The sequence below is a fragment of the Protopterus annectens genome, chromosome 1.part0 (assembly GCF_019279795.1).
Source record: "Protopterus annectens isolate FY-2018-M chromosome 1.part0, PAN1.0, whole genome shotgun sequence".
Classification (NCBI taxonomy): domain Eukaryota; kingdom Metazoa; phylum Chordata; order Ceratodontiformes; family Protopteridae; genus Protopterus; species Protopterus annectens.
This window is the reverse complement of record NC_056725.1, coordinates 865,490,163-865,515,492: the sequence shown is the minus strand read 5'-3', so window position 1 is coordinate 865,515,492 and position 25,330 is coordinate 865,490,163. Positions and strand designations below refer to the sequence as shown.

At 40.5% G+C, this 25,330-nt stretch overlaps 1 protein-coding gene across 1 annotated transcript in view; it reads right to left on the bottom strand.

Annotated features, from left to right (window-relative positions):
* Window positions 1-25,330, bottom strand: part of ENPP1 (ectonucleotide pyrophosphatase/phosphodiesterase 1) — a 1,288,649-nt gene that overhangs the window by 430,470 nt on the left and 832,849 nt on the right. The window contains exon 14 of the mRNA XM_044063702.1: window positions 20,894-20,925. Within this exon, the coding sequence (XP_043919637.1) occupies window positions 20,894-20,925 (32 nt within the window). The remainder of the gene's footprint in view (window positions 1-20,893; window positions 20,926-25,330) is intronic.

Below are 25,330 nucleotides of genomic sequence, written 5' to 3'. Positions count from 1 at the left end.
AATTGGAAGCCAAGCACTCTGCAGCCAAGACTGGATTAGCCAGTCAAGAGGAGAAGGTTAACACCTGTACCACACCACATTCAACACATAGCCCTCCAGAACTTACACCACCACAACCCTCACATAGTAGCACAAAACACACACCTACGCTTGCGGAGGCTCTCAATAAAAATCTGCCCAAACAACAGAGACCTCTGAGGCATAAACGCAAACAACCACCACATCCCTGCACAAACCATGAGACACATAGCTCACATAAACAGTGTGCCACTCAACCAAAGCCCATAAGGCAAAACAACTTACCCAATACACTAGTCATAGGTGACTCAATAGTAAGGCACACTGATGTCTCACTCACTAGGTTAAATAAGGAGAAAGTTACGGTCAGCTGCCTGTTGGATGTCAGGATCCACCACATAATGCACGCACTTAGGTAACTCCACAACAGCTACAAATATGACTCTGTCATTGTCCATGTTAGTGTGAATGATCTGAGACGTACCTCCCTGGACTACATGAAAAGAGAGAGAGAGGAGCTCTCAAATTTTGTAGCCCAGGCAGGTATGACCCTGCTCTGAGTAGCATACATGAAAAGAGATACAGAGGAGCTCTCAGATCTTGTAGCCCAGGCAGGTATGACCCTGATCTGAGTAGCATCCTACCGTCACCCAAAATGATACCACAGTACAAGCAGAAAATGATTGACTTCAACAACTGGCTAAGTTTCTGGTGTCATTCTAAGGGGAACCAGTATCTGTCTACCTGGGATGACATGATTGACTGACCTCGATGCTTTGCTAGAGATGGGCTGCACCTGTCACCCCAGGGATTCTGAATACTGGCCAAGGCTCTTACCACCCCTATAGTGCCTTTTTTAGGCAATGTCCTGAAGACAAAATTACCACAAATAAGAGCTACATGCAAATGAAATCTGAGGGTTATGCTACTCAACGCTAGAAGTCTAAATCTCAAAATGCACTCGCTCAAAGCACTCCTTAAAATAGAGAACATCAAAATCTGTGCAGTGACCAAGACCTGGTTCAAGGCTCCAGAGAGCAACCCAGCACTACCAGGCTTTAATTCATACCACACCTTTCGGCAAATAAACTTGGACTGAAACACTAAAGGTGGTGGTGTCTCCATATTCATAAAGGATATGTACACCTCCAGACTAACAGCCCAACATAACGTATCAGAGATACTTCAGGTACAACTAACACTGGGTAAAACTGCCATCCAGGTTGTAGCCTGCTATAGAGCTTCCACCATGTCCCAAGACTCCCACTCCACATTCCTAAGCACACTGGAAAATATTAGGGTACAACCCAATACCCTTATGCCGGGAGACTGTAACTATCCCCTCCATTTACTGGGAAAATTACTCATGTACCAACGCACTTGCTCAATGTTTTCTGGAATTCATTAATTCCAAAACCCTGGACCAACTCATTCTTACTCCCACCAGGGGTAGAAACATCCTTGACCTGGTCATTACTAACATGGGCGACCGTTGCTCTACACAAGTAATCAACTCCTCCCTGTTCAGATCTGACCACAAGCTAATCACCATGGATATCCACATCCCACCCTCACACCCCTAAAGGAAACCACTGTAAAAACCTTCTCCAAAGCCAATTCTGGGCTTCTAAAAATAGAGGTGGCTAACTTCATGACACCCATGCAAATGGAAAATAGGTACATGACTGCTGAATCATCCACTTGTGCATGAATTGTGCCATCCCAAATAGAACCAAGATGCCCTCCTCCAAAAACAGGAAGCCAATCTGGTGGTCCCCTGCCATAAACAAACTACACAACAGAAGGAAGAAACTGTTGCAGAAAAGAGGAAAATCCCAGGATGCAAAAAACTCCCTTCCCAGCCTCAGCAAGAAGCTGAGATTCCTCACAAAATCCTCCAAAGCTAGTTATGAAAATAAAATTGTCAAAGATTCCAAAGACAACCACAAGGCATTCTATAGTAATGTCAAGAATCTAAATGGCAATGCTCAGATCTGGTCTAAGCTACAACAGAATGGCATTAAATATACTGATCCCAAGGATATTGCCAATATCCTGGCAGATCGATTTAGTGCCAACTTCACCCCCCTCTCACCCCCTAAAGGGCTTATCTCAATACCAAAAGATTGCCAAATTCTGGTAATCACGGCCACACAGGTAGAAACCGCACTCTCCAAAGCTAAGAATACAGCATCCATGGGACTAGATGACATCCCGGGCACTGTACTACATGAACTACAAAATGAACTGGCACTTCCCCTAAGTGTCATGTTTAATCATACTCTCACCTCAGGCTTCGTGCCCACTGAGTTTCACACAGCTACAGTTATCCCACTCCACAAGGGGGGATCCATCTTGGATCCCGGGAACTACCGTCCCATCAGTCTGACGACCCTGATCTGCAAGGGCATGGAATGCATTACCATGGAACTTATAAACAAAGACATTGGCAACCTTTGAACACTGCACCCCACCCAGTTTGGGTTCATGAAGGGCCGAGCTTGTCTCCTGAACCTGATTGACTTCTTTGAACAGCTGTGGACGAGGGTAAGGTGGTCCACACAGCCTATCTGGACCTTGCCAAGGCCTTCAGCACCATCCCCCACTCTGGACTCATACATAAACATACTAAGCTGGGCATAAATCCCTACTTCACTCGATGGGTTGCCAACTGGCTTACTGACAGAACCCAGAATGTAAAAGTAGCAGACTCCAAATCCAGCTCCAGACAAGTGACAAGTGGAGTACGTTCAGTCCTGGGACCGCTCTTGTTTGGCATCTACTTCTCTGAAGTACACGCCAACACTAAGGAACTCTCGCTAACAAAGTTTGCAGATGAGTGTAAACTGGAAGCCATTACTGAATCCCCAAATGATGTGGATATTCTAAAAAAGGGCCTTACAGAAACAGATGCTTGGTGCCAGAGCCAGGGGCTCAAGCTTAATGCCAAGAAATGTATAGTTATCCCCTTTCAGAAAAACTATGTACCCATGAATTACCACATAGGTGGCAATACACTAAACACCGAAAGTGTGATGAGAGACTTGGGGAAACAGGTGGACAGTGGTTTCATCTTCGATAACCACATCACCACAACAGTCAGGAAATCCTTCTATGTGGCACACCTCATCACTAAGGGCTTTTCATCCAGAAAAAAGGAGTTCATTGTCCCACTGTACTCATCCCTCATTAGACCCATTATAGAGTACAATGCCCCATTTGGTATGTACCTCACAAGACAGCTGCAACAGCTGGAAAGGCCACAGGAATACCTCACTAAAAGAATCACAGGCCCAAAGAAGATGCCCTATGCTGACCGTCTAAAAAAACTCCAGCTATACTTTGTCTACTCAGAGGCAATCTCTGCTTAACATACAAGGCCATGTCAAACCCTGAGCTGTTGGACATGCTCCACTTAAAGAAATCCCAATCCTTTAGAGCCACACGCTCCAGGGATCTAAACCTTGTCATCATAATAAACAAAACATGCTGGAGGGATAGGTTCCTGACCCAGAGACTCCCCATATTCTGGAATAGACTTGCCCATACATGTCAAGCAGAGCGCCTCTTTGGCCCACTTCAAAAGGAACCTTGACGATTGGATGGGAGATAGGAACTTCACCCCAGGGATCTTGTCAGTCACCCTGCTAGACAGGGGTCCAGAGAAGTAAATATTGTGGGAAGAAATATCCAGGGAATTGTTACGGCTAGGTTTGTATAGGCCCTAGGGCTGACAGCCTAGTACCAACCTATGAACCAATGTACTATATGAGGACATACACAAGTGCATGGAAGAGGCCATACCAGAAAGAACCAAGACGCTCTCCTCTAAAAAAAGGAATCCAATCTTGTGGCCCCCCACCATAAACAAACTCTAAAATAGAAGGAAAAAACTGTTGCAGAAAAGGGTGAATTTCCAAGACTAGAAAAAGCTCCCTTGTTAGCCTCAGCAAAAAACTGAGATCCATCATCAAATTCTTTAAAGCTAGTTACGAAAACAAAATTGCTGCAGATTCTATAGACAACTACAAGGCATTCTATAGTTATGTCACAAATTTACATGGCAATACTCAGATTTGCTCTGAGTTACACTACAATGGCAATACATATACAGAACCAACAGATATTGCCAACATATTGGCCGACGGGTTCAGTGTGAACTTTACCCCCCTTTCACCCCCTAAAGGGCCTATCACAATACCTCAGGAATGCCAAGTTCCTATTATCACAGCTACACAGGTAAAAACGCACTGTCCAAAGCCAAGAATACGGCTTCCATGGGACCTGATAATATCCCTGGCTATGTTCTACATGAATTACAAAGTGAACTGGCACCACATCCGAGTACCCTGTTCAATCACAGCTTAATTTCAGACTTTGTTCCTACCGAATGGAGTACTGCTATGGTCATCCCATTCCACAAAGGGGGAGCGACTAAAGACCCTGGGAACTACTGCCCCATTAGTCTGACGATTCTGATATGTAAGGCTATAGAGTGCATCATCATGGACCTTATAAATAAGAACATATAGAATCTACAAACTCTGGACCCCATGCAGTTTGGGTTTGTGAAAGGTCGATCATGCCTGCTCAACCTGATAGACTTCTTCAAGTCTGTCACTAGAGCTGTGGATGAGGGCAAGGTAGTTCACACAGCCTACCTAGATCTTGCCAAGGCCTTTGACACCATCCCTCACTTAGGAATCATAGATAAACTCATTAAACTAGGCATAAACCCTTATGCCATAAGATGGGTTGCCAACTGGCTCACTGATAAAAACCCACACTCTGAAAGTGGTGGACTCCAAATCGGACTACTGACCAGTTACAAGTGGTGTCCCACAGGGATTGGTCCTAAGGCTTTCTCCTGTTTGGCATCTACTTCTATGAAGTTCAAATCAACACAAAGGGACTCTGGCTGACCAAGCTCGCAGATGATTGCAAACTGGTAGCCATTATTGATTCTTCAACTGATGAAGACATTCTAGAAAAAGGCCTCACTGACACCAATGATTGGTGCCAGAACCATGGCCTTAAGCTCAATGCCAAAAAGAACATTGTCATTCCCTTTGGGAAATATTTGGCTCCCATGAACTACCACATAGGTGGTAGTCCACTAAACACTGAAGGTGTGATAAGAGACCCGGGGACACAGGTTGACAGCAACCTCTCCTTTGATAACTACATTGCCACCGTAGTCAGAAAGTCCTTCTGTGTGGCACATCTCATTACAAAAGGTTTCTCATCCAGGAAGAAAGAGGTCATAATCCCTCTCTACTCATCCCTCATTAGACCTGTTATAGAATACAATGCCCCATTTGGTATGTACCTCACTAGACACCTACAACAACTGGAAAGACCACAAAAATACCTCACTAAGAGGATCTTAGGCCTTAGACACATGCCCTATATGGACAGACTCAAAAAAACTCCAGCTATACTATGTCTCTTATTGCCTACTTAGAGGCAATCTCTGCTTGAGCTGCTAGATATGCTACACTTAAAAGAAATCCTAATCCCTCCGTGCCACACGCTCCAGGGACCTAAACCTCATTACCACAATAAACAGAACATGCTAGAGGGACAGGTTCCTAACCCAGAGACTTCCCATACTCTGGAACAAACTTCTCATTCACATCAAGCAGAGCACTTCACTGGCCCTCTTTAAGAGAAATCTTAATGAGTGGATGGGCAATAGGAAGTTCACCCTGGGGATCACTTCAGTGGCCTTGCTTGAGGCACTGGGAACTAACTTTGGGTGGCATGATGCCAGGGAATCTTCTTGGGCTAGGCTTATATAGGCTCCAGGGCTGTTAGCATAGTACACACCTATGAACCTATATGTGGAGTCCCACAAAAGCAGATCTATACATGTAATCAATTTCAAGGAGGCCCATCCTTCCTTCGGAATGGGGAATACATAATCTTGGTATACAGTGATTTTATAAATCATTTGGTGAGCATGAAGCATCCTTCTTGTTTTCCTATCTAATCTATCCAACACATTTTGGGGACAGTCAATCACTACAAAACTGTATGTCAGGACAGGAAGAGCAAATTGGTTTACAGCTTGGATTTTGTTTCTAGATGTCAACGCAGTTTTCAGGATTAATTTAAGCCTTCTACAGTATTCAATCCAATAAAACGTACTTGAACAGGATACTGGATGGAAATAATTTTAATGAAGAACACAAGTATTAAGCACTTTCGTCTCCACAAAAGCGAGACTTCATCAGAATACATAGCTACACTCAATGACCCTGTTTAAATATCTTACCAAGCAACACAACTGGTTAGCAATACAAAACACCTACCCACTTTTCACTTAATATTAATGACATAAAAAATTCCCATTGAAAAATGAACATAAAAGAATAAAATGCATTGTCTTGCACATGTAAAAATTCACATGGTAAATAGTGTATAATAAATATACATACACAACACTTTTTCCAAAAAAAATGATTCTGTAACATTTTTCAGCTTTTTCCTTTAATACAGGCGATACAGAACTTAATTTAGACTGGGGAAAGTCAGTAGCCAGTCTCAATTGCCACTGCATCTCTTTCTTCATCCAAACATTCTTCCAGTTGCCCCCTTTCTGGTCTATAGCAACAGTATCCAAAATGCTAAAAACAAATTTATTAAACCCCTCACACAATAAGGAATGTTTACATAGGGCATTGCTGTCCTTTTAGTTGTTTATGTCATACATATGTTGAGAAATTCTACTCCTCAATGCCCATTCCTTCTTGCCCACACAATAACTTTCACACTTGCCACATATAGCAAGATACAACACCCATTTAAGTGCCACAGTTCCCACGTTTAAACCTGATATTCATAGGTTGGTACTAGGCTATTGGCCCTAGGACCTATAGAAGCCTAGCCATAACAATTCCCTGACTATTCATTTTCATAATGTTCCCTAATGTGGAATGTGCCTCCCTATTGATCTATGTACACTGCCTACACTTCCCACAAGGATTAGTCCCCTTTCTGTCCTCCTCCTTAATCCAAGTTTTGTATTCCAACAACTGTTTGAAATTGGCACCTGTTTTGTGTATAAACACCGGGTCGTTACACAATACTCACACACAATACAAGAATTTGTAGGTTTACCTTAAATATATTCCAGTACTTTCTGATGATATATTTGATGTCATCAGACAAATAGTTGTACTGCAATATACAAGCCTTCTCAAATTTCTGGCTACCACCATTTGTTTCGGGTCTATCGGTATTCAACCCCACCCCTAACAATGGTTTATATTTATGAACCCAATTATTGTAGACTTCCTGAAGAATACCTTCAACTAACCCCTTAGGATAACCTCTTTGCTTAAACATTTCCCCCACCTTGTCCAATTCTCTCTTCACATTCTGAAAATGAGAGGTCATCCTCGCCACCTGAATGGCCTAACCTTTAACCAGGCTCTTCTTCTACGTTAAAGGGTGGTTGCATAGAAAATGTAAATAAGAGTTCCAGAAAGTTTCTTTAAGATAGACATTAGACCTAAATCCATTCTCATCATATGATATAGTAATGTCCAAGTAGTTAATATTTTGTGCATTATATGTGTGTGAGAATACCAAATAATGTGTGGTATTATTTAAGTTATCCAAAATAGTGGGATATCATCACTAGGGCTGTTCCACAAGAAAAACAAATCATCCAGGAATCTAGTGTATAACACAATGTTCTTTCAGTAGGGGCAGCTATGAAGCTATAAAAAAGCAGAAACCTGTCTCTGCCTTTCATTCATCATCAAGTAGGCGATATAGTAGGAAAAAACATAAGATTATAGGATGTTTATTTAAATTTATCAACCCAGGGCAGTATATACCTGTAAGAATTTAACTCACCCTTAAATAATAATAAATTATATTCTCTAGTTCTTTTTTTTTTTCTCCAAGAGGATTCCGGTCATAAAGGAAACGAAAGTTATGCCCTATGGAATGACACTGGAAACTGGAAGCTATGTATCACACAACAGAATATTAATGGGAACTCCGACCCTAATGTATAAATCACAAATGGATGAAAGGTTATAAGAGGAGACGGCCATTACTTTAAATGCAACATGCATGAGTACAAGAATAAGTGAAATTTGACTAAAGGTTGATGTGAACACAGTAATAAAAGGTGCACATGATTGAAGTGGCATGAGTTACCAGTCACATTAGTACAGCTGAATCAGTGAAGTCTAGTCTTTACTGACACTGACTCCCACATTGAAATGGGATTACGGAGCACATTGCACAGGTCAGAGAAATGTGCTTGGCTCTGCCAAGCTGAAATAAGGAATAGCCTTCCAGTTGTGCATATACAGGAGCATGCACATCTCAAGGGGGGGGGGGGGCATTCCAGATCCTCATGTAGACAAGTGTGTATGTCAGCTACCTGGAGAGGGGATTTAGGTCATCATTAGAACACCCCAATGACTGCCTAGATGATGGTCACATTTGATTGGATCACAACTCAAGGATAAATGAATGCACTGATCAATCAAAGTAGGGCTGATGGTTCACATGCAGCAACTGATAAAACATAAAAAATAGTATTACACAAGAATAAAGAGAAGTTTCACTTTTGTAATGGTCAGCACGGTCCTGCAGACCAATAACCTGTTTTATCAATTTTCTATTCAGGTAGCAAATATTTCAGAGTACAGTTCTTGTGCAGTATACCTCAAAAGCTTCATGAAATCTGCATCTGTATGCAGACCGCCCCAGTGTTACCAAAGCTCTGTTATAATACTGTGCTTTTGAGCAATGAACCATGGATGTGAAAATTCAAATATTGGCATTTCTGTGGTAGTTATGTCCTGACATTTTGCTACAGTGCACAATTCATTGTCTGTGTTACAATGAATACAATATCATCAATGGAAACATCGGCAGACCTGCAGCGCAAACAATAAGCACACCTATTGCTTCCTTGACTTTGTAAATGCTAACTACCTTAAATAGATAGTTGGCACTGCAACTAGGGAAACAAATATCTTTGGCCTTGTCCTTACAAATACAGGTCCTTCTTGTTTACTTCCTTGTGTATCAATCACTTGTTAAATTCTGTTTTGTCTAAGGCAAGTCATACCTTCTTAAGCTCATTAATTTCTTTGAAAAGGTCACTGAAGCAGTAAATAATAGCTATGCAGTAAACAATAAGGCATTTGATACCATTCTCATATAGGTGCCATACGGGTGGAATAGACATACTTGTAAACCTGAATATAAATTCACATATTGTATGGAGGGTAGGTTAACTGGTTGACTAACACAACTCATGTTGTTCTTAGAGTTGCAGCCAATGCCTCTGAGTAAAAATGTCTCAAGAAGTGTTCCTCACTGTTTGGTATTAGGTCCTATTTAGCACTGACTTCTCAGATCTGCAAGTCAGTGCCCCTGGTCTCTGGTTAACTACATTTGCAGACTGACTTTGTAATTCAATCATCTAGAAAATAGCTTTATGTATTTTGAGGGAGAATATTTCCGGCAGGTACAGCGAGTGGCAATAGGCGCAGCCTGTGCCCCTATTTTTGCCAATTTTGTAATCTTTTTGTGGGAAAAAAGATATACTTGGGATTCTACCTTTTCATCCTGTTAGAAACAATACTTTAGATAGATAGATGACTTATTTTACCTCTGGGTGAGTGCAGAAGATGAGATTCCCAAATTCATGGAATTCATAAACACTACTACTGTAGTTTTAAAGTTTAGCCACCCTTTTGACAAACATGCATGCTATTTCTTAAACATTTCTATTTCAAAAACTCTAAATTTGAAGAAAATTCAGTCTACCATTTATAGGAAAGACACTTTCTCTAACACCCATTTACATTTTTAAACCTTTCACCCATACACCAGCAAAAAAGTGTTTTCAAAGGGCAGCTAGAATGTGTTCAACTTTTGACTTATTTTTAGCAGAATGTAATAAAATTACCAACATGTTTTTAGAAAGGGGATATCTACAAAATTTGCTCAATGCTATTAGGTTGAAGATAATTAAAAGGTGGTGGTCTAAATATTCCCTCCTTTTAGAACTAGGTTACACAAGTAACCTGGAAGAGAGGTCACTGAAGATACCACTACCTGCTTTACTAATTCTTCGGTTATTAAATTTGACGGGTTTGCCGAAGAAATGAAAAAGTATAATACAAAATAACTGTAATTTGTTCAAAATAGACCCCAACCTATATAGTCTTGTTGATAACAAACTTTCCTTCATTTACAAAACAGGTAATAATTTAAAACACTTGTTTGAGAAAGCACTAAGCAAATTCACAAAAAGCTTCTCAACAGGCACATGTAAATGTGGTGCTTGCAACCAATGTTCCTTCATTTTTGAGGGACAAACTTGTTTGTGTAGTGACCAAAGTGTAAAGCTAGTAAAAGGTAACTCTTCCACAAAAGGAATAGCTTACATTCTTATCAGCTCTGGTTGTAATAATTTTTATGCTGGCAAAACAGGAGGATGCCTTCACAAACACATCTACAAGCATTATTACATTTCCAAGCAAAATCTTAATAGTTTACTTTATAAGTACAAACTGTCATGTACTACTTATAACAATTCTTTTTTTTGGTATTCTTGAGGTAGTCCCCCACAATGACTGGGGAGGGGATTGGCAAACCTTCCTGGAAAATAGGGAATTATTTTGGCAATTAAAGTTAATTGCTTCAAACCCTCCGGGCCTGAATGATCACATTTCACTTCTACCTTTTTATAAAGTTAAGAGCTAGGAAATTCTAACATTTTCAGTTTTTTTTTAATCTTTATTGAATTATTACTTGTGACACAGGCAAATTTGCAATTATACAAAAGTAATCAAATTGTAATAAATTAATATTAACAAAACATTCTACTTCACATATATTGCTCTATTATCATATACCCTAAGCAACTTTTTGTATTAAATGTTTTTGTACTTTTTGATTTCTTTACATTTTAAATGTATTTACAGGCTTTTAACAGAACTTATTTTAGAACTTGTTTAGATTTTTAGAAGCTTTCACTTAAGTTTTATTTATTTTACATTTGTTTATGGGGAAAGTCCAACTGAATGTGAGCCCATTTTCAGCGGAGGCCCGGGGAGAAAAGCTCCACATACAAAACCAAACAAGTTATGACAAACACAAGTTAAAATAGCTTGTGTAAAAAATGTTATAACAAAGTCCAATAATACAGTGTATACAAGCTTATAGTGGCAAACAGATATAAAATATGCAGCATACACTTGGAAATGAACATCATTATGTCAAGTAGGAAATTCAAAGTACAATGCGATGTCTTTTGTAAGCTAAAACTTAATCTAGTAGGAGGTTTTGCTTATCGAAGTTAATACAATTACTTTCTAGAGAGTACTAAAGTGCATTAGAAATTAATTTGTATGGTTTGTGATAGTATTTGTTTAAAAAGTTGTTAGAGACAGGAAAACTGTGTAGGCAAGAGAGGGTAAAGGAATCCTAGTCAGGAGAAGTGTTTTAGAGAAACTAGGTTTTGTCCTGGGCTGTTATGTGAGCAGAGCCAATTGTTAAGTTTTAAGTTTGTAATACTGTCACATGATGTTTCTTGTCACATGATGATTTTTTTTTGATTATATAAACCAGATGAATACTCTTATCTTGGTTCTGATGAGGTCCCAACAGATTAGAAGGGACGAGAGTACTTAACCTTTTTATTAAAGATTCTTGTTTGCTACATTTACGTGGAGTGGACCGTTTTATCTTATTTGGGCCTAGTCCTGGAGGGACAGATACTCCATGAGCCTTTTACTGTTTGATTCCTGGTAATTCAATCATCCACTGATAGGTAAATACTCCAGCAAAGGTCAGAGTATGCCAATAACTGGGGTGCAAAGACAACAACTGCAAACTTTCCCATGTCCAACCACACAGATGACACACCACTACAAAAAGACATTGATAACAGAGTTCTTGACTCCCTTGCTGATGACACCTTTATCCTTTTGCTATGATGCCTCCACTGCAGTCAGAAATCCCATTTATCTGGCTAAATAAATAAAGGACATTTCCTCCAGATCTGGAAAAAAATATTACTCTCCCTTCAGTCATCTATTGTTTGAACTGTTATTGAATATAATGTTCCCATTGGTATGTACCCATCGAACCACACTGTTCATCTTGAGAGGCTCCAGAGATTCCTAATCAAAAAGTTCAAAGGCAGGAAGTCCCTTAGTTATTTTGATAGACTGGTAGCGCTTTCTCTGTATTAACTTTCCTGCAGACTACTCCATAGCAATCTCTGTTTAGCTTCCTGTGCCATAAAAGACCCTACCTGCCTTGATCTCCTATGCCTTTGGGATACTAATAATCAAAAATCCACATAAAGGAATTAAATCTTTATCAACAAATTAAAAGTGCACACTGGTGTGCCAAATTCAGATCTCACTGCTTTCCCCACCATTGGAACAAACTTTTACTACTAAATCATAAAGTAATATTCTTACAGCATTCTAGATTAATCTCAACAACTAAATGAGTATTCACAAATTCTTTACAGGCCTATGTTGCATTCCCTTCCCCAATATTGGAGTAAGCTTTTGAAAACTTTTTGGGCTAAGATGTTTTGTTGGGGCTAGACACTTAATTGTCAAAGAAAACAGAGTGCCTATTGCCCTTCATTTACCTATGTAACTTTTTACAATATTTCATAAAAGGGAAACGTACAAGACCATTCCACTAATTTCATGTACAATGTCACAAAAGCAGTGGACAAATACTTCAAAAATATTATAAATTCTGTTACTAAGCAATATAGTCAAGCTGCAGTTCATATACTTTGTGAATGGCAAACCTTCCTCTCACTGTAATTGAATGTTCTTGTTCCGGAATTATCACTGACTTTTATTTCATAATAGTCTAGAAATGTTCAAAGGTCCATGGGTTCATACGCTCATACTATGCAAATGGTATGCCAACCATTGTAGGATTAGCCAATGGTACCACAGAAGAAGACGAAGTCTTGAAGGTCAGCAAACCACTCAGAAGATGATGGTAGGAGGTAGAGATAATTTCAAACAAATTATGCTAGAGAGAGTGAGAATGGGGAGATGTTGGAGAAAGGTGAGGAAAGATGAGAGAAAAGGGAATAGTGAAAAGTTCTATGGGATAATGTTTAGTTTGGTATACTTGAAAGTTTGCAGTAAGCAACTCCTGGGAAGATGTCATGGGATCCCATTCATCCATCTAATTAGTATGAATGTTGCTAAGGTATTAGACAGTCTAATATGTAAAGTAAGCTTTTTACAGGTAAGGGGGGAGTACAGACTGATGAGTTTATTCCTGAATCAAGACTTGATACTCTGGCAAAAAAAAATAAATAAATAAATAGATCTTAAACAGGTACTAACTCTCGAGTTTTTCTTTTCAAGGAAAAGGAAGTCACAGACAGAAAAGTTTGATCTGGCTTGGAAGGAAGGGCACAAATCACCTTATAAGAGTCCACAGGTGAGAGAAAATAAGAACAAAGTTTTTAATCTGTTTGGTAAAGATACAAATGTAGGAGTGTGTGTGTGTGCTAATATAAAATGAAAACTCAACATCAAGCTGGAGCCACAATGTGAGAAAACAGGAATGTGGGATGTTTATTTAAATGTATCATCTCAAAACATATATGCTTTTAAGAATTTACATCACCTTAAGTCATAAATGGCATTCCCTGGTTCTTTTTTATCCTCCAAGTTGAAAATGACAGGTTGACTTAGAGGGGATACAAAGAAGTATAATAAGGGTCATAAAGGGAGTGAAACGTATGACTTATGGAGTGAGGGTGGAAATTCAGAAGCTATGTATTATACAACAGAAAACTAACGGGAGCTCTGACCCTAATAAATAAATCACCAAGGGATGACCAAGCGTAAGAGTAAGCATGGATTATTTTAACTGAAGGGGGACAATGACCTAGTATTAAAGGGGCACATGATTTATTCAAAAAAATAATAATGAAGTGGCACCAGTTAGCAGTCACAGTAGTACAGATGAATCCATGAAGTCTAGTCTTTATTGACACTGACTCCCACAGTGAAATGGGATTACGGAGCACAATGCACACATTGCACAGGTCAAAGAAATGTGCTTGGCATTATACCAAAGGTATGACTAACTCTGGTCATATGAATTCTAACCAAAGATCGTGCATTCTCAAGTAAGTCAGTTTACTAGTTTAATATTGTTGCTTAAAATCTTCTAAGATTGTTATAAAATTATAACAGTATTCATAGGTTCACAGGTTGGTACTAGGCTATCGGCCCTAGGGCCTATAGAAGCCTAGCCATAACAATTCCCTGGCTATTTCTTCCCACACTATTTACTTCCCTGGACCCCTGTCTAGCAGGGTGACTGACGTAATCCCTGGGGTTTATTTCCTTTCTCCCATCCAATCATCAAGGTTCCTTTTGAAGAGGGCCAAAGAGGTGCTCTGCTTGGCATGTATGGGCAGTCTATTCTGGAGTCTGGGGAGTCTCTGGGTCAGGAACCTATCCTTCCAGCATGTTTTGTTTATTGTGATGACAAGGTTTAGATCCCTGGAGTGTGTGGTTCTGAGGAATTGGGATTTCTTTAAGTGTAGCATGTCCAACAGCTCTGGGTTTGACATGGCCTTGTATGTTAAACAGAGATTGCCTCTGAGTAGATGATATGCGACAGAGTATAGCTCAAGTTTTTTAAGGTGGTCAGTGTAGGGCATCTGCTTTAGACCTGTGATTCCTTTAGTGAGGTATTTCTGTGGCCTTTCCAGTTGTTGAAGATATCTTGAGAGGTACATACCAAATGGGGCATTGTATTCTATAACGGGTCTAATGAGGGATGAGTACAGTGGGACAATGACCTCCTTTTTTTCTGGATGAAAAGCCCTTAGTGATGAGGTGTGTCACACAGAAGGATTTCCTGACTGTTGTAGCGATGTGGTTATTGAAGGTGAGACCACTGTCCACATGTGTCCCTAAGTCTCTTATCACACTTTCGGTGTTCAGTGTACTGCCACCTATGTGATAATTCATGGGTACATGCTTTTTCCCAAAGGGGATAACTATACATTTCTTGCCATTGAGCTTGAGCCCATGGCTCTGGCACCAAGCACCTATTTCTATAAGGCCCTTTTGTAGAGTATCGACATCATTTGGGGATTCAATAATGGCTCCCAGTTTGCAGTCATCTGCAAACTTTGTTAGCCAGAGTCCCTTAGTGTTGGCCTGTACATCAGAGAAGTAGATGCCAAACAAGAGAGGTCCCAGGACTGAACCCTGAGGTACTCCACTTGTCACTTGTCTGGAGCTGGATCTGGAGTTTGCTACTTTTACAGTGTGGGTTCTGTCAGTAAGCCAGTTGGCAACCCATTGAGTGACGTAGAGATTAATGCCCAGCTTACTAAGTTTATCTATGATTCCAGAGTGGGGGATGGTGTCAAAGGCTTTGGCAAGGTCCAGATAGGCTGTGTGGACTGCCTTACCCTCGTCCACGGCTCTGAAGACTAATTCGAATAAGTCAATCAGGTTCAGGAGACAAGGTTGGCAATTCACGAACCCAAACTGGGTGGGGCCCAGTGTTTTAAGATTGCCAATAGTCTTTGTTTACAAGTTCCACGATAATACGTTCCATGGCTTTGCAGATCAGGTTCATCAGACTGATGGGGCGGTAGTTCCCGGGAGCCAAGGTGGATCCCCCCTTGTGGAGTGGGATAACTGTAGCTGTGCGCCACTCAGTGGGCATGAAGCCTGAGGTGAGGGTATGGTTAAACATGACACTTAGGTGAGGTGCCAGTTCATTTTGTAGTTCATGTAGTACACAGCCTGGGATGCCATCTGGTCCCATGGATGCTGCATTCTTAGCTTTGGAGAGTGCGTTTTTTACCTGTTTGGTCATTATTACCGGAATTTGGCAATCTTCCGGTATTGAGATGGGCCATTTAGTGGTTGAGAGGGGGGTGAAGTTGACTCTGAAACGATCTGCCAGGATATTGGCAATATCCTTGGGATCAGTATATTTAATGCCATTCTGTTGTAGCTCAGAGCAGATCTGAGCATTGCCATTTAGATTCTTGACATAGTTATAGAATGCCTTGTGGTTGTCTTTGGAATCTTTGGCAATTTTATTTTCGCAACTAGCTTTGGAGGATTTTACGAGGGATCTCAGCTTCTTACTGAGGCTGGTAAGGGAGTTTTTTGCATCCTGGGATTTTCCTCTTTTCTGCAACAGTTTCTTCCTTTTGTTGTAAAGTTTGTTTATGGCAGGGGAACACCAGATTGACTTCCTTTTCTTGGAAGAGAGCATCTTGGTTCTATTTGGGTTGGCACGCTTCATGCATGAGTGGATGTGCTCGTACAGTGCCTTAGTATAGGAATCAGCAGTCAAAATTTCAGTTCCCATCTGCATGGGTGTCATGAAGTTTGTAACTTCGGACTTCAGTAGCATGAAGTTGGCTTTGGAGAAGTTTTTTATGGAGGTTTCCTTACTGGGGGGTGGGGGGTGGGGGTGGGATGTGGATGTTAAGGGTGATTAGCTTATGGTCTGATCTGACCAATGAGGGGGTGACCATAGGTGTGGAGCATCGATTTTCCATATTGGTAATGACCAGGTCTAGGATATTGGAGCCCCTGGTGGGACTATGGATTAGTTGATCCAGGGCATTGGAATTTATGAATTCCAAAAACCATTGGGCAAAGGTGTTGGTACACGAGTAGTTTTCCAAGTTAATGGCAGGATAGTTGAAATCACCCAGTATTAGGGTGTTTGGCTGTATATTAATATTTTCCAATATGTTTAGAAAAGTTTAGTGAGAATCTTGGGGCATGGTGGGGGATCTGTAGCAAGCTACAATTTGGATTGCAGTCTTACCTAGTGTTAGTTGCACCTGGAGAATTTCAGATGCATTGTGTTGGGCAACTAACTTGGTGGTGTGAATATCCTTGGTGAATATGGACTCCCCTCCACCTATAGTGTTTCGATCCTGGTTTGGTAGCCGAAAAGTGTGGTAAGAGTTGTAGCCGGGAATTGCAGCGGTGCTCTCTGGAGCTTTGAACCAGGTCTCAGTTACTGCACAGATATCGATGTTCTCCATTTTTAGGAGTGCCTCGAGAAAGTGCATTTTGAGGTTTAGACTTCTGACATTGAGTAGCATTACCTTCAGATTTTGCATGTTTGTACATGTTATGGTGGTGGTTTTGTCCTTTGAACTTTGCCTAAAAAAGGTACTATGGGGTGGCAAGAGCCTTTGTCAATAATCTGAATCCCAGGGGCGACAGGGGCAGACCATCTCTGGCAAAGCATCGTGGTCTGTCGATCATGTCGTCCAAGGCAGACAGATACAGGATCCCCTTTGAATGACACCAGAAGCTTAGCCAATTGTTGAAGTCAATCATTTTGTCCTTATATTGTGGTATAATTCTGGGCGAAAGCAAGATGCTACTCAGGGCTAGGGTCATACCTGCCTGGGCCACATGATCTGAGAGCTCTTCCATGTTTCTTTTCATGTAGTCCAGGGAGGTACGTCTCAAGTCATTCACTCCAACATGGACAATGACAGAGTCATATTTGTACTTGTTGTGGAGTGACTTGAGTGCATGAGTTATGTGGCAGATCCTGGCACCCGACAGGCAGCTCACTGTAATTTTCTCCTTGTTCTGCCTAGTGAGTGGGACATCAGTGTGTCTGACTATAGAGTCACCTATGACTAAAGTGTTAGGTACACTGTCTTGCCTTAGGGGCTGTTGCTGGGTGGCACACTGGTGTTGCAAGCTATGTGACACTTTGGTTGTGATTGGTGTTTGTTTGCATTTCAGCTTCGGAGGCCCTTGTTGCTTGGGCAGGTTACAGTTAAGGGCCTCTGCAAATGTGGATTTAGTGTTGCCACGTGTGGGTGTGGGTGTTGGTGGTGTGAGTTTAGAAGGGCTATGTGTTGCTTGAGGTGTAGTGCGGGTGTTAACCTTCTCCTCTTGACTGTCTAGCACAATCTTGGGTGGAGAGAGCTCTGCTTCCAGTTTGGCTATGTAAGTGCATCTCTCACAGGTTGTAGTGTTGGGTGGTAGGAGGAGAGCATTGTCTGTGTACATGAGGCAATTGCTGCATTGCCCCAGTATGCCCAGATTCACTGGTGGACAGGAGAAATCACTAGAAGCGTACCCTTGGACATGCCTAGTTTGGTGCTTTTTCAAATGTACAGGAGCTGTTTTCCCTTCCCTTAGCGAGGTACTTTGCAATTATAGGCTGTTTAGTGCCTATGATTAATTTCTCCTTATTAATAAGGAGAGTTGAGTGCTTGTATCAGTTTAAGGCTTTCTAGTGCTTTCCAGCAGGTATTAGAGCAAGTGCTAGTCACAGGGATGGTTAAAAGTAAGATGAAAAAAAAAGTTTATCCTAAACACTGCAGTGTGCACTAGAGAAATTAGATGTGAAACTAGGTAACTTAAGTTTTACATGTCTAAAAAGTTAAGTTTTAGTGGAGAGTCACTTTTGTATTCTGGTACTATGGAATACAGTAGAATGGCCAATAAATGTAAATAGTTGAAGGGGGGTGATTTCACAAACTGATAATTTTGTGCTTACTCACACAAGCCAGTGAAAGCAGAGAGGAAATGAGATATATGGTCAAATTGACATAAGAGGCAGGCAACTAGAAAGACAGTGGTATTTAAGAACATGACAGTGACAGGGTGGGGAAAAATTTCTGCCTGACTCACAAGAGACAGAGCTGTGGGGTCTTTTGAAGTTTTAATATGCAGTTAAAAGCAGAACACAAGCAAAACACAAGGTAAAGAAAACAAATCACAGCACTCAAAATATAAAAAGGCAATAAACTAATACAAAATACAACAAATAAAAAGTAAACCAACCTTTCTCTCACAGCAAAGTGTAGCAGAGTCTGGGTAAGCCTTTCCAATAAAGCTCTGAAATGTTTTATTTACCCCCTTAAATAGAAGGTTACGTTCCTAGCTCCATCCCCTCTGTTCACAAATGATTAACCTTAAGTGACCTCTTCTGTCTTATGTATGAGTCCTTAATTGATCAGTTCTAATGTCAGCCTAACTCACAAGAGACAGAGCTGTGGGGCCTTTTGAAGTTTTAATATGCAGTTAAAAGCAAAACACAAGGTAAAGATAATAAATCACAGCACTCAAAATATAAAAGGCAATAAATTAATACAAAATACAACAATTAAAAAGCAAACCAACCTTTCCCTTACAACAAAGTGTAGGAGAGTCTGGGTGAGCCTATCCAATAAAGCTCTGAAATGCTTTATTTTGCCCCTTAAATAGAAGGTTTAGTTCCTAGCTCCACCCCCTCAGTTCGCAAATGATTAACCATAAGTGACCTCTTCTGTCTTATGTATGAGTCCTTAATTGATCAGTTCTAATTTCTGCCTGACTCACAAGAGACAGAGCTGTGGGGTCTTTTGAAGTTTTAATATGCAGTTAAAAGCAGAACACAAGCAAAACACAAGGTAAAGAAAACAAATCACAGCACTCAAAATATAAAAAGACAATAAAGTAATACAAAATACAACAAATAAAAAGCAAACCAACCTTTCCCTCACAGCAAAGTGTAGCAGAGTCTGGGTGAGCCTTTCCAAGTATTTTGTAAACTGTGTCTCAAATTACACATAGATAAAGCTATTATTTTAAAACTGTGCCTACAAAAGGAGGAAACAAAATAAAAAAAGCGTTTTTTTCTAAAGGTTTATCAAGTTTATAGAGAAGGTTTACTATTCAGAAAGGGTAAAGCGATGTACACTCACGGATTCAGACAATCTTCCAAAGCTAAAGGTATCAATAAGCATTTATATGTGTGATAAAGTTTGTGTCAATCAGACTATTAGAATTACTCAATCACCACTAGTACATTGTATCTAGTTCCTGTGTTGTAGACTTAAACCAAATTACCAAAACATGTTAAATATTAGCAAAAACCAAATGATGTATAAAAACGCACTTTGTGTTTTGTTAAGTTTATATCGGAGGATACATTTGTCATGGCTGTGTATTATTGGATCAGATGGTAAAGTGGCACATGTGAAAAGCTCTGAGACTCTGAAGGAAAGAACTAGGAGGCACTCTGATTCGGAGAAGGAAATGTACTTCCTTTCCTCGGCTAACAAGGATACAGGACATGATTACATGGTGTATAAATACTTGGACCTGTGTCAATCTATCAGACTACTGCAAAAATAGTTTTTAAGCAAATGTCTAGGTTACAGAAAATAATTTCATGCCATATGGAAGCCCCTAGATGAGAATATGGGTATTACTGAGATAACAAACAATTAGTAAAAGGGCTTTATATCTCCATGATATTATCCAAATATAAATATGGAACTGACCAGTCCCTGAATTTATTTTACATGCATACACACATATATGCAGATGAATATGTGTGCGTGTGTATTCATTTTTATATAAATATATATATATGCATATATATATATGCATATATATATATATATATATATATATATATATATATATATATATGTATGTATGTGTATATATATATATATATATATATATATATATATATATATACATGCAGAGAAAAAAAGAACTAATATATATATATATATATATATATATATATATATATATATATATATATATAAAAAACAAGAAATGTACTGATACAGATATAGATGTAGATATAAGTATGAATTTGTACAGCGGTTGAGTTTATAAACTAATAACATTGTATGCAAGTGAATTTTGCATTTTATTGCTGTATCAAAACAAAAACTTGCAATATTTGTCAATAAATTCACAATTAATCAAGAAAAGTAAACCAACAATAAATGTGCTATTACTGTGTAAAGGTCTGTCTTCAAATCAAAATATATTTCAGTAAAAAGAAATAACGAGAGGTCACTTACTGTCAGATTTCTCATTAAGTCTTCATAATTAACTGAAAAACACACATACACACTGCTATTAAAATCTGACATTTTAGAAAAGCAAAACAAACATATTTTCTGAATGTTTAATTTATTGCTTCTTAGGATAACAGTCTTCATTAAAAATTTAGACTAAGCAGGCTTTATAAATTTATGCTACTTTGAAAAACATTTTAATGATTCCAAGACAGTGGCTGGTACATTGTAAAGCATACTTACATACATGTTGTTGTGTGCAATCTAGAAGCATATCTTACTGATTTATTCCTTCCCCCCCCCTCTTATTTATGGAAGACAATTCTATGTCCTCATCTCACCACATATAAAGTATATAAAACATAAAAACAGAGTGGTAGACCATATTTCTTCTTGCACCACCTTGTTCATGGGCATCTAAATATTGTGGATAGCTAGGGATATGTGAAGTATGAAACATTAAATGAGTTTAACTCAGCTTTACAATCACCCCAAAAAAAGTACAGTTTTGTACCTACCATAAATGTAGATGTCCGAGTGCTAATACAGCTGCAGTCATAACAGATGGGTTCTCCTGCCGTCAGGCATGTCCTCAGTCGGCCAAATTCCAAAGTCTAGGTCCGGCGTCGGTTGTCGTCGCTTCTTTCCTGACGTCAGTGCGACAGGGGTATAAAAGAACCAGCCAATGCCATTTTCTTCAGTTTTTCTTGCCCCAGATGTCAGGTGCCCCCAGAAGGAAGGCAATACATAAAATTATGAAGTAATGCAATGCAATATAATCAAAAAACAGTAGTTGCAAGCAAATACACCATAAAAGAATACCCCTAGAGGGGAAGGAGGGAGGGAAACCTGGACTGCAGCTGTATTAGCACTCGAACATCTACATTTATGGTAGGTACAAAACTGTACTATGTTCATCGTGCATACAGCTGCAGTCATAACAGATGGGTAGAATCCCAAAGCTAAGAAAGGGGTGGTAGGCACTAGGTGGAACTAGGAGGAGCCAAAATGCACTGCAAGACTGCAGTGGCAAAGCCTGCTCTAGATTTGGAGTATAATGGTAGGTTGTAGTGTTTGGAGAAGGTATGCACAGAACTCCAAGTGGCTGCTTCCAAGATATCCTTGGTAGGAACTCCTCTGAGGAAGGCTGCAGAGGTGGCTGTGGCCCTGGTGGAATGAGTTCTAATGCCTGTAGGAACAGTTTTGCCATGAAAGGAATAGCAAAAGCGTATGCAGTGGGCTATCCATTTTGAGATTGTCTGCTTGGAAATTGGCTTTCCTTGAGCTCCTACTGCATAGGCCACAAAGAGCTGTTCTGATTTTCTGAAAGGTTTTGTTCTGTCCAAATAATAACACAGTTGCCTGTGGATGTCCAAGGAATGTAGTAATCTCTCCCCTTTGTTTTGAGGATTGGGATAAAAAGTAGGTAAATGTATGGCCTGATTTAAAGCTACCCTGGATACCACTTTAGGCATAAAGGACGGGTTGGTTCGTAAGGAAACTCTGTCCTGATGGAAGATGATAAAAGGCTGGACCGCCATGAGGGCCTGTAGTTCTGAAACTCTACGAGCTGAAGTGATAGCCAGAAGGAAAGCTGTTTTCCAGGACAAATATTGCAAATCTGATGAAGCAGCTGGCTCAAAAGGAGGCAAAGTCAGTTTTTCAGAATGAAATTTAGATCCCAAGCAGGTATTGGTTGTTTCCTTGGAGGTCTTAAATTCTTAGCCCCTCTGAGGAACTGTCTTAAAAGAGGGTGAGAGAATAAAGGAGGATCAGTGTTGTATTCTGCAGAAATGGCTGAGGCATGGATTTTGATGGAGGAGAACGAAAGTCCACTGCTTAGCAGTTCAGCCAAATATTGTAGTATTTGAGATAAATTCAGTTTTCCAGGGTTCTGGCCCTTTTTCTCATTCCAGACACAAAAACGTTTCCATTTTGCGAAGTAAGCTTTTCTAGTTGATGGCCTTCTGGCCTCCAAAATGACATCCTGCACCTACTTGGAGAGTAGGGCCTGCTGTGATGCTAAGGAATCTTCCATTTGGCTAGATTGAGTGTTTTTAGCTGACTGTGAAGAGTTTTGAAGCTGTGCTGAGTCAGAAGAAGAGGCATTAGAGGCAGGGTCCATGGCGGGGAGTGAGTCAGGCTCCTCAGGAGTGGGTACCAGTGTTGCCTTGGCCAGTCCGGAGCAATGAGGATCATCTTTGGTCTGTCTGCTCTGGTCTTCAATAGGACTTTGGGCAGCAGAGGAAGAGGCGGGAAGGCATAAACTGTCATTGATCTCCAGCTGAAAGAGAGAGCGTCCACTCTCCAGGCCTTTGGGTGGAAGGTCCTTGAGCAGAATTTTGTCAATTGATGATTTTTTGTGGGAGGCAAAGAGATCTATGTCTGGCCTTCCCCATTCCTGGGTTATTTCTGTAAAAACTTTTGGATGCAACATCCATTCGTGTGGATCTGTCATATTCCTGCTTAGGTTGTCTGCCAGCGTGTTTTCCTTGCCTGGCAAGTACTGTGCTTGTAGTTCCATTTGTAAGTCCATGGCCATGTTCCAAAGTGATATGGCCAGTCTGCATAGGGGATAGGAATGTGTTCCTCCCTGCTTGTTTATGTACCACATAACTGTGGTGTTGTCCGTTCTTATCAATAGTTGACCTGGTTGTAGAAGGTCCTTGAAAGCTATAATAGCATTTATTACTGCTAGCATTTCTTTTTGATTGATGTGAAGGTGCTTTTCTTTTTGGGACCGTTTGCCCTGAATGCACCGGTCTGTCATGTGCGCCCCCCAGGCGTAGTCCGAGGCGTCTGTTGTGATGACTTGATTTGCTTGAGGCTTGCTGAATGGAAGACCTGTGTTTGTTTGACATGCTTGAGCCCACCACAGAAATTCCTTTTGCAGACATGGAAGTAGTGGCATTATTGTTTCCAAACTGTGGCTGTGCTGAGACCATATGTTTTTTAGGTACCATTGTAGTTTTCTCATATGCAACTTTGCACATGGGATTAGCAAGATGCAAGATGCCATGAATCCCAGAGCCTGCAGAATTTTCCTTGCAGTCAGCCTGGTGCAATTTGCCAGTGTTCTGAAATATTGACTTAGTTGCCCCTGCTTCTCTGGCATGAGGTAGGCCATCTGGGTATTTGTGTCCAAATTGGCACCCAGGAAAATTATATTCCGAGAGGGTATTAGCCTTGATTTTTCTTTGTTGACTGTGTATCCCAGAGAGTTTAATAACATTATTACATAAGCCAGATGTTTCAGAAGAATGTGCTTGCTGTCCACTTGGATCAGGCAGTTGTCCAAATAGGGATATATTTGTATCCCTTGAAATCTGCAGTAGGCAATTACTGATGCCAGGCATTTCGTGAATACTCTGGGCACAGTAGATAAGCCAAAGGGCAATGCAGAGAATTGATAATGGGTTGAACCTGCAAGAAATATGAGGTATCTTCTGCAATTTTGTCTGATTGGGACATGCAGGTATGCCTCCTTGAGGTCCAATGTTACCAGCCAAGACTCCTTGCCCAGCATGGGAAGAAGTTGCTGTAGAGTGAGCATCTTGAATTTTGGTACGAGTACGAATGTGTTTAGGATGGAAAGATCCAAAATAGGTCTCCAATCTTTTCCCTTCCTTGGCACCAGAAATAGCCTGGAATAAAAACCTTGACCTTGTTCGTGTGTAGGTACCTCTTGAATAGCTTTCATGTTTATAAGATCTGAAATTTGCTTTTGTGCCTCTGCCCTTTGATTGTGTGGCAGTTTTGGCATGCCTCTCATTTTGGAAGGGTATGAAAGTGGAATTTGTAGCCTCTGTTTATAATGTCCAGGATCCATTTGTCCTTTGTGACAACATGCCAATTTTTTGAGAATACTGCCAGCTTTCCTCCTAAGGGGGCTGCCATTTGAGACCTGGTTGGCCTGCAAAGGGGAAAGTCATTGGGTTTGCTTTCTGAAAGATTGTGCGTTGTCCTCACCACCTCTTTGTGTAGGAGCTTGCCATTGTCTGCCTCTGTACGATCCTTGTGGTTGTCCTCTGCCCCTCGGGCGCCTGTATCTGCCTCTTTGGGGTCTGTCCGTGGCAGGAAAGGACCAGTTTTTGGAAGGCCAATTTCTACTAAAAGCGTGGGGTTGAACCTGCAGAAATTCTTTCACAGTTTGCATTGATTTAGCTTTTTCCTCCATTTTTCGTAATACTTCCTCAGCATTTGCCCCAAACAGTACATCCTTTTGAAGGGGGGCGTCTAGTAATTTAGCTTTGACATGATCAGGCAAGGTTTGCTCCTTGAGCCAATCATGCCTGCGTATGACTGAGCCTGTAACAGCAGCTCTACATGAGGCCTCTAGAGCATCAAAACCACATTGTAAGGTATGTTTACCCACTTGTTCTGCACTATGCATCAAATCCTGCAACTCCTTCAAGCCTGGTTGTTCAGGTTGTGACATTT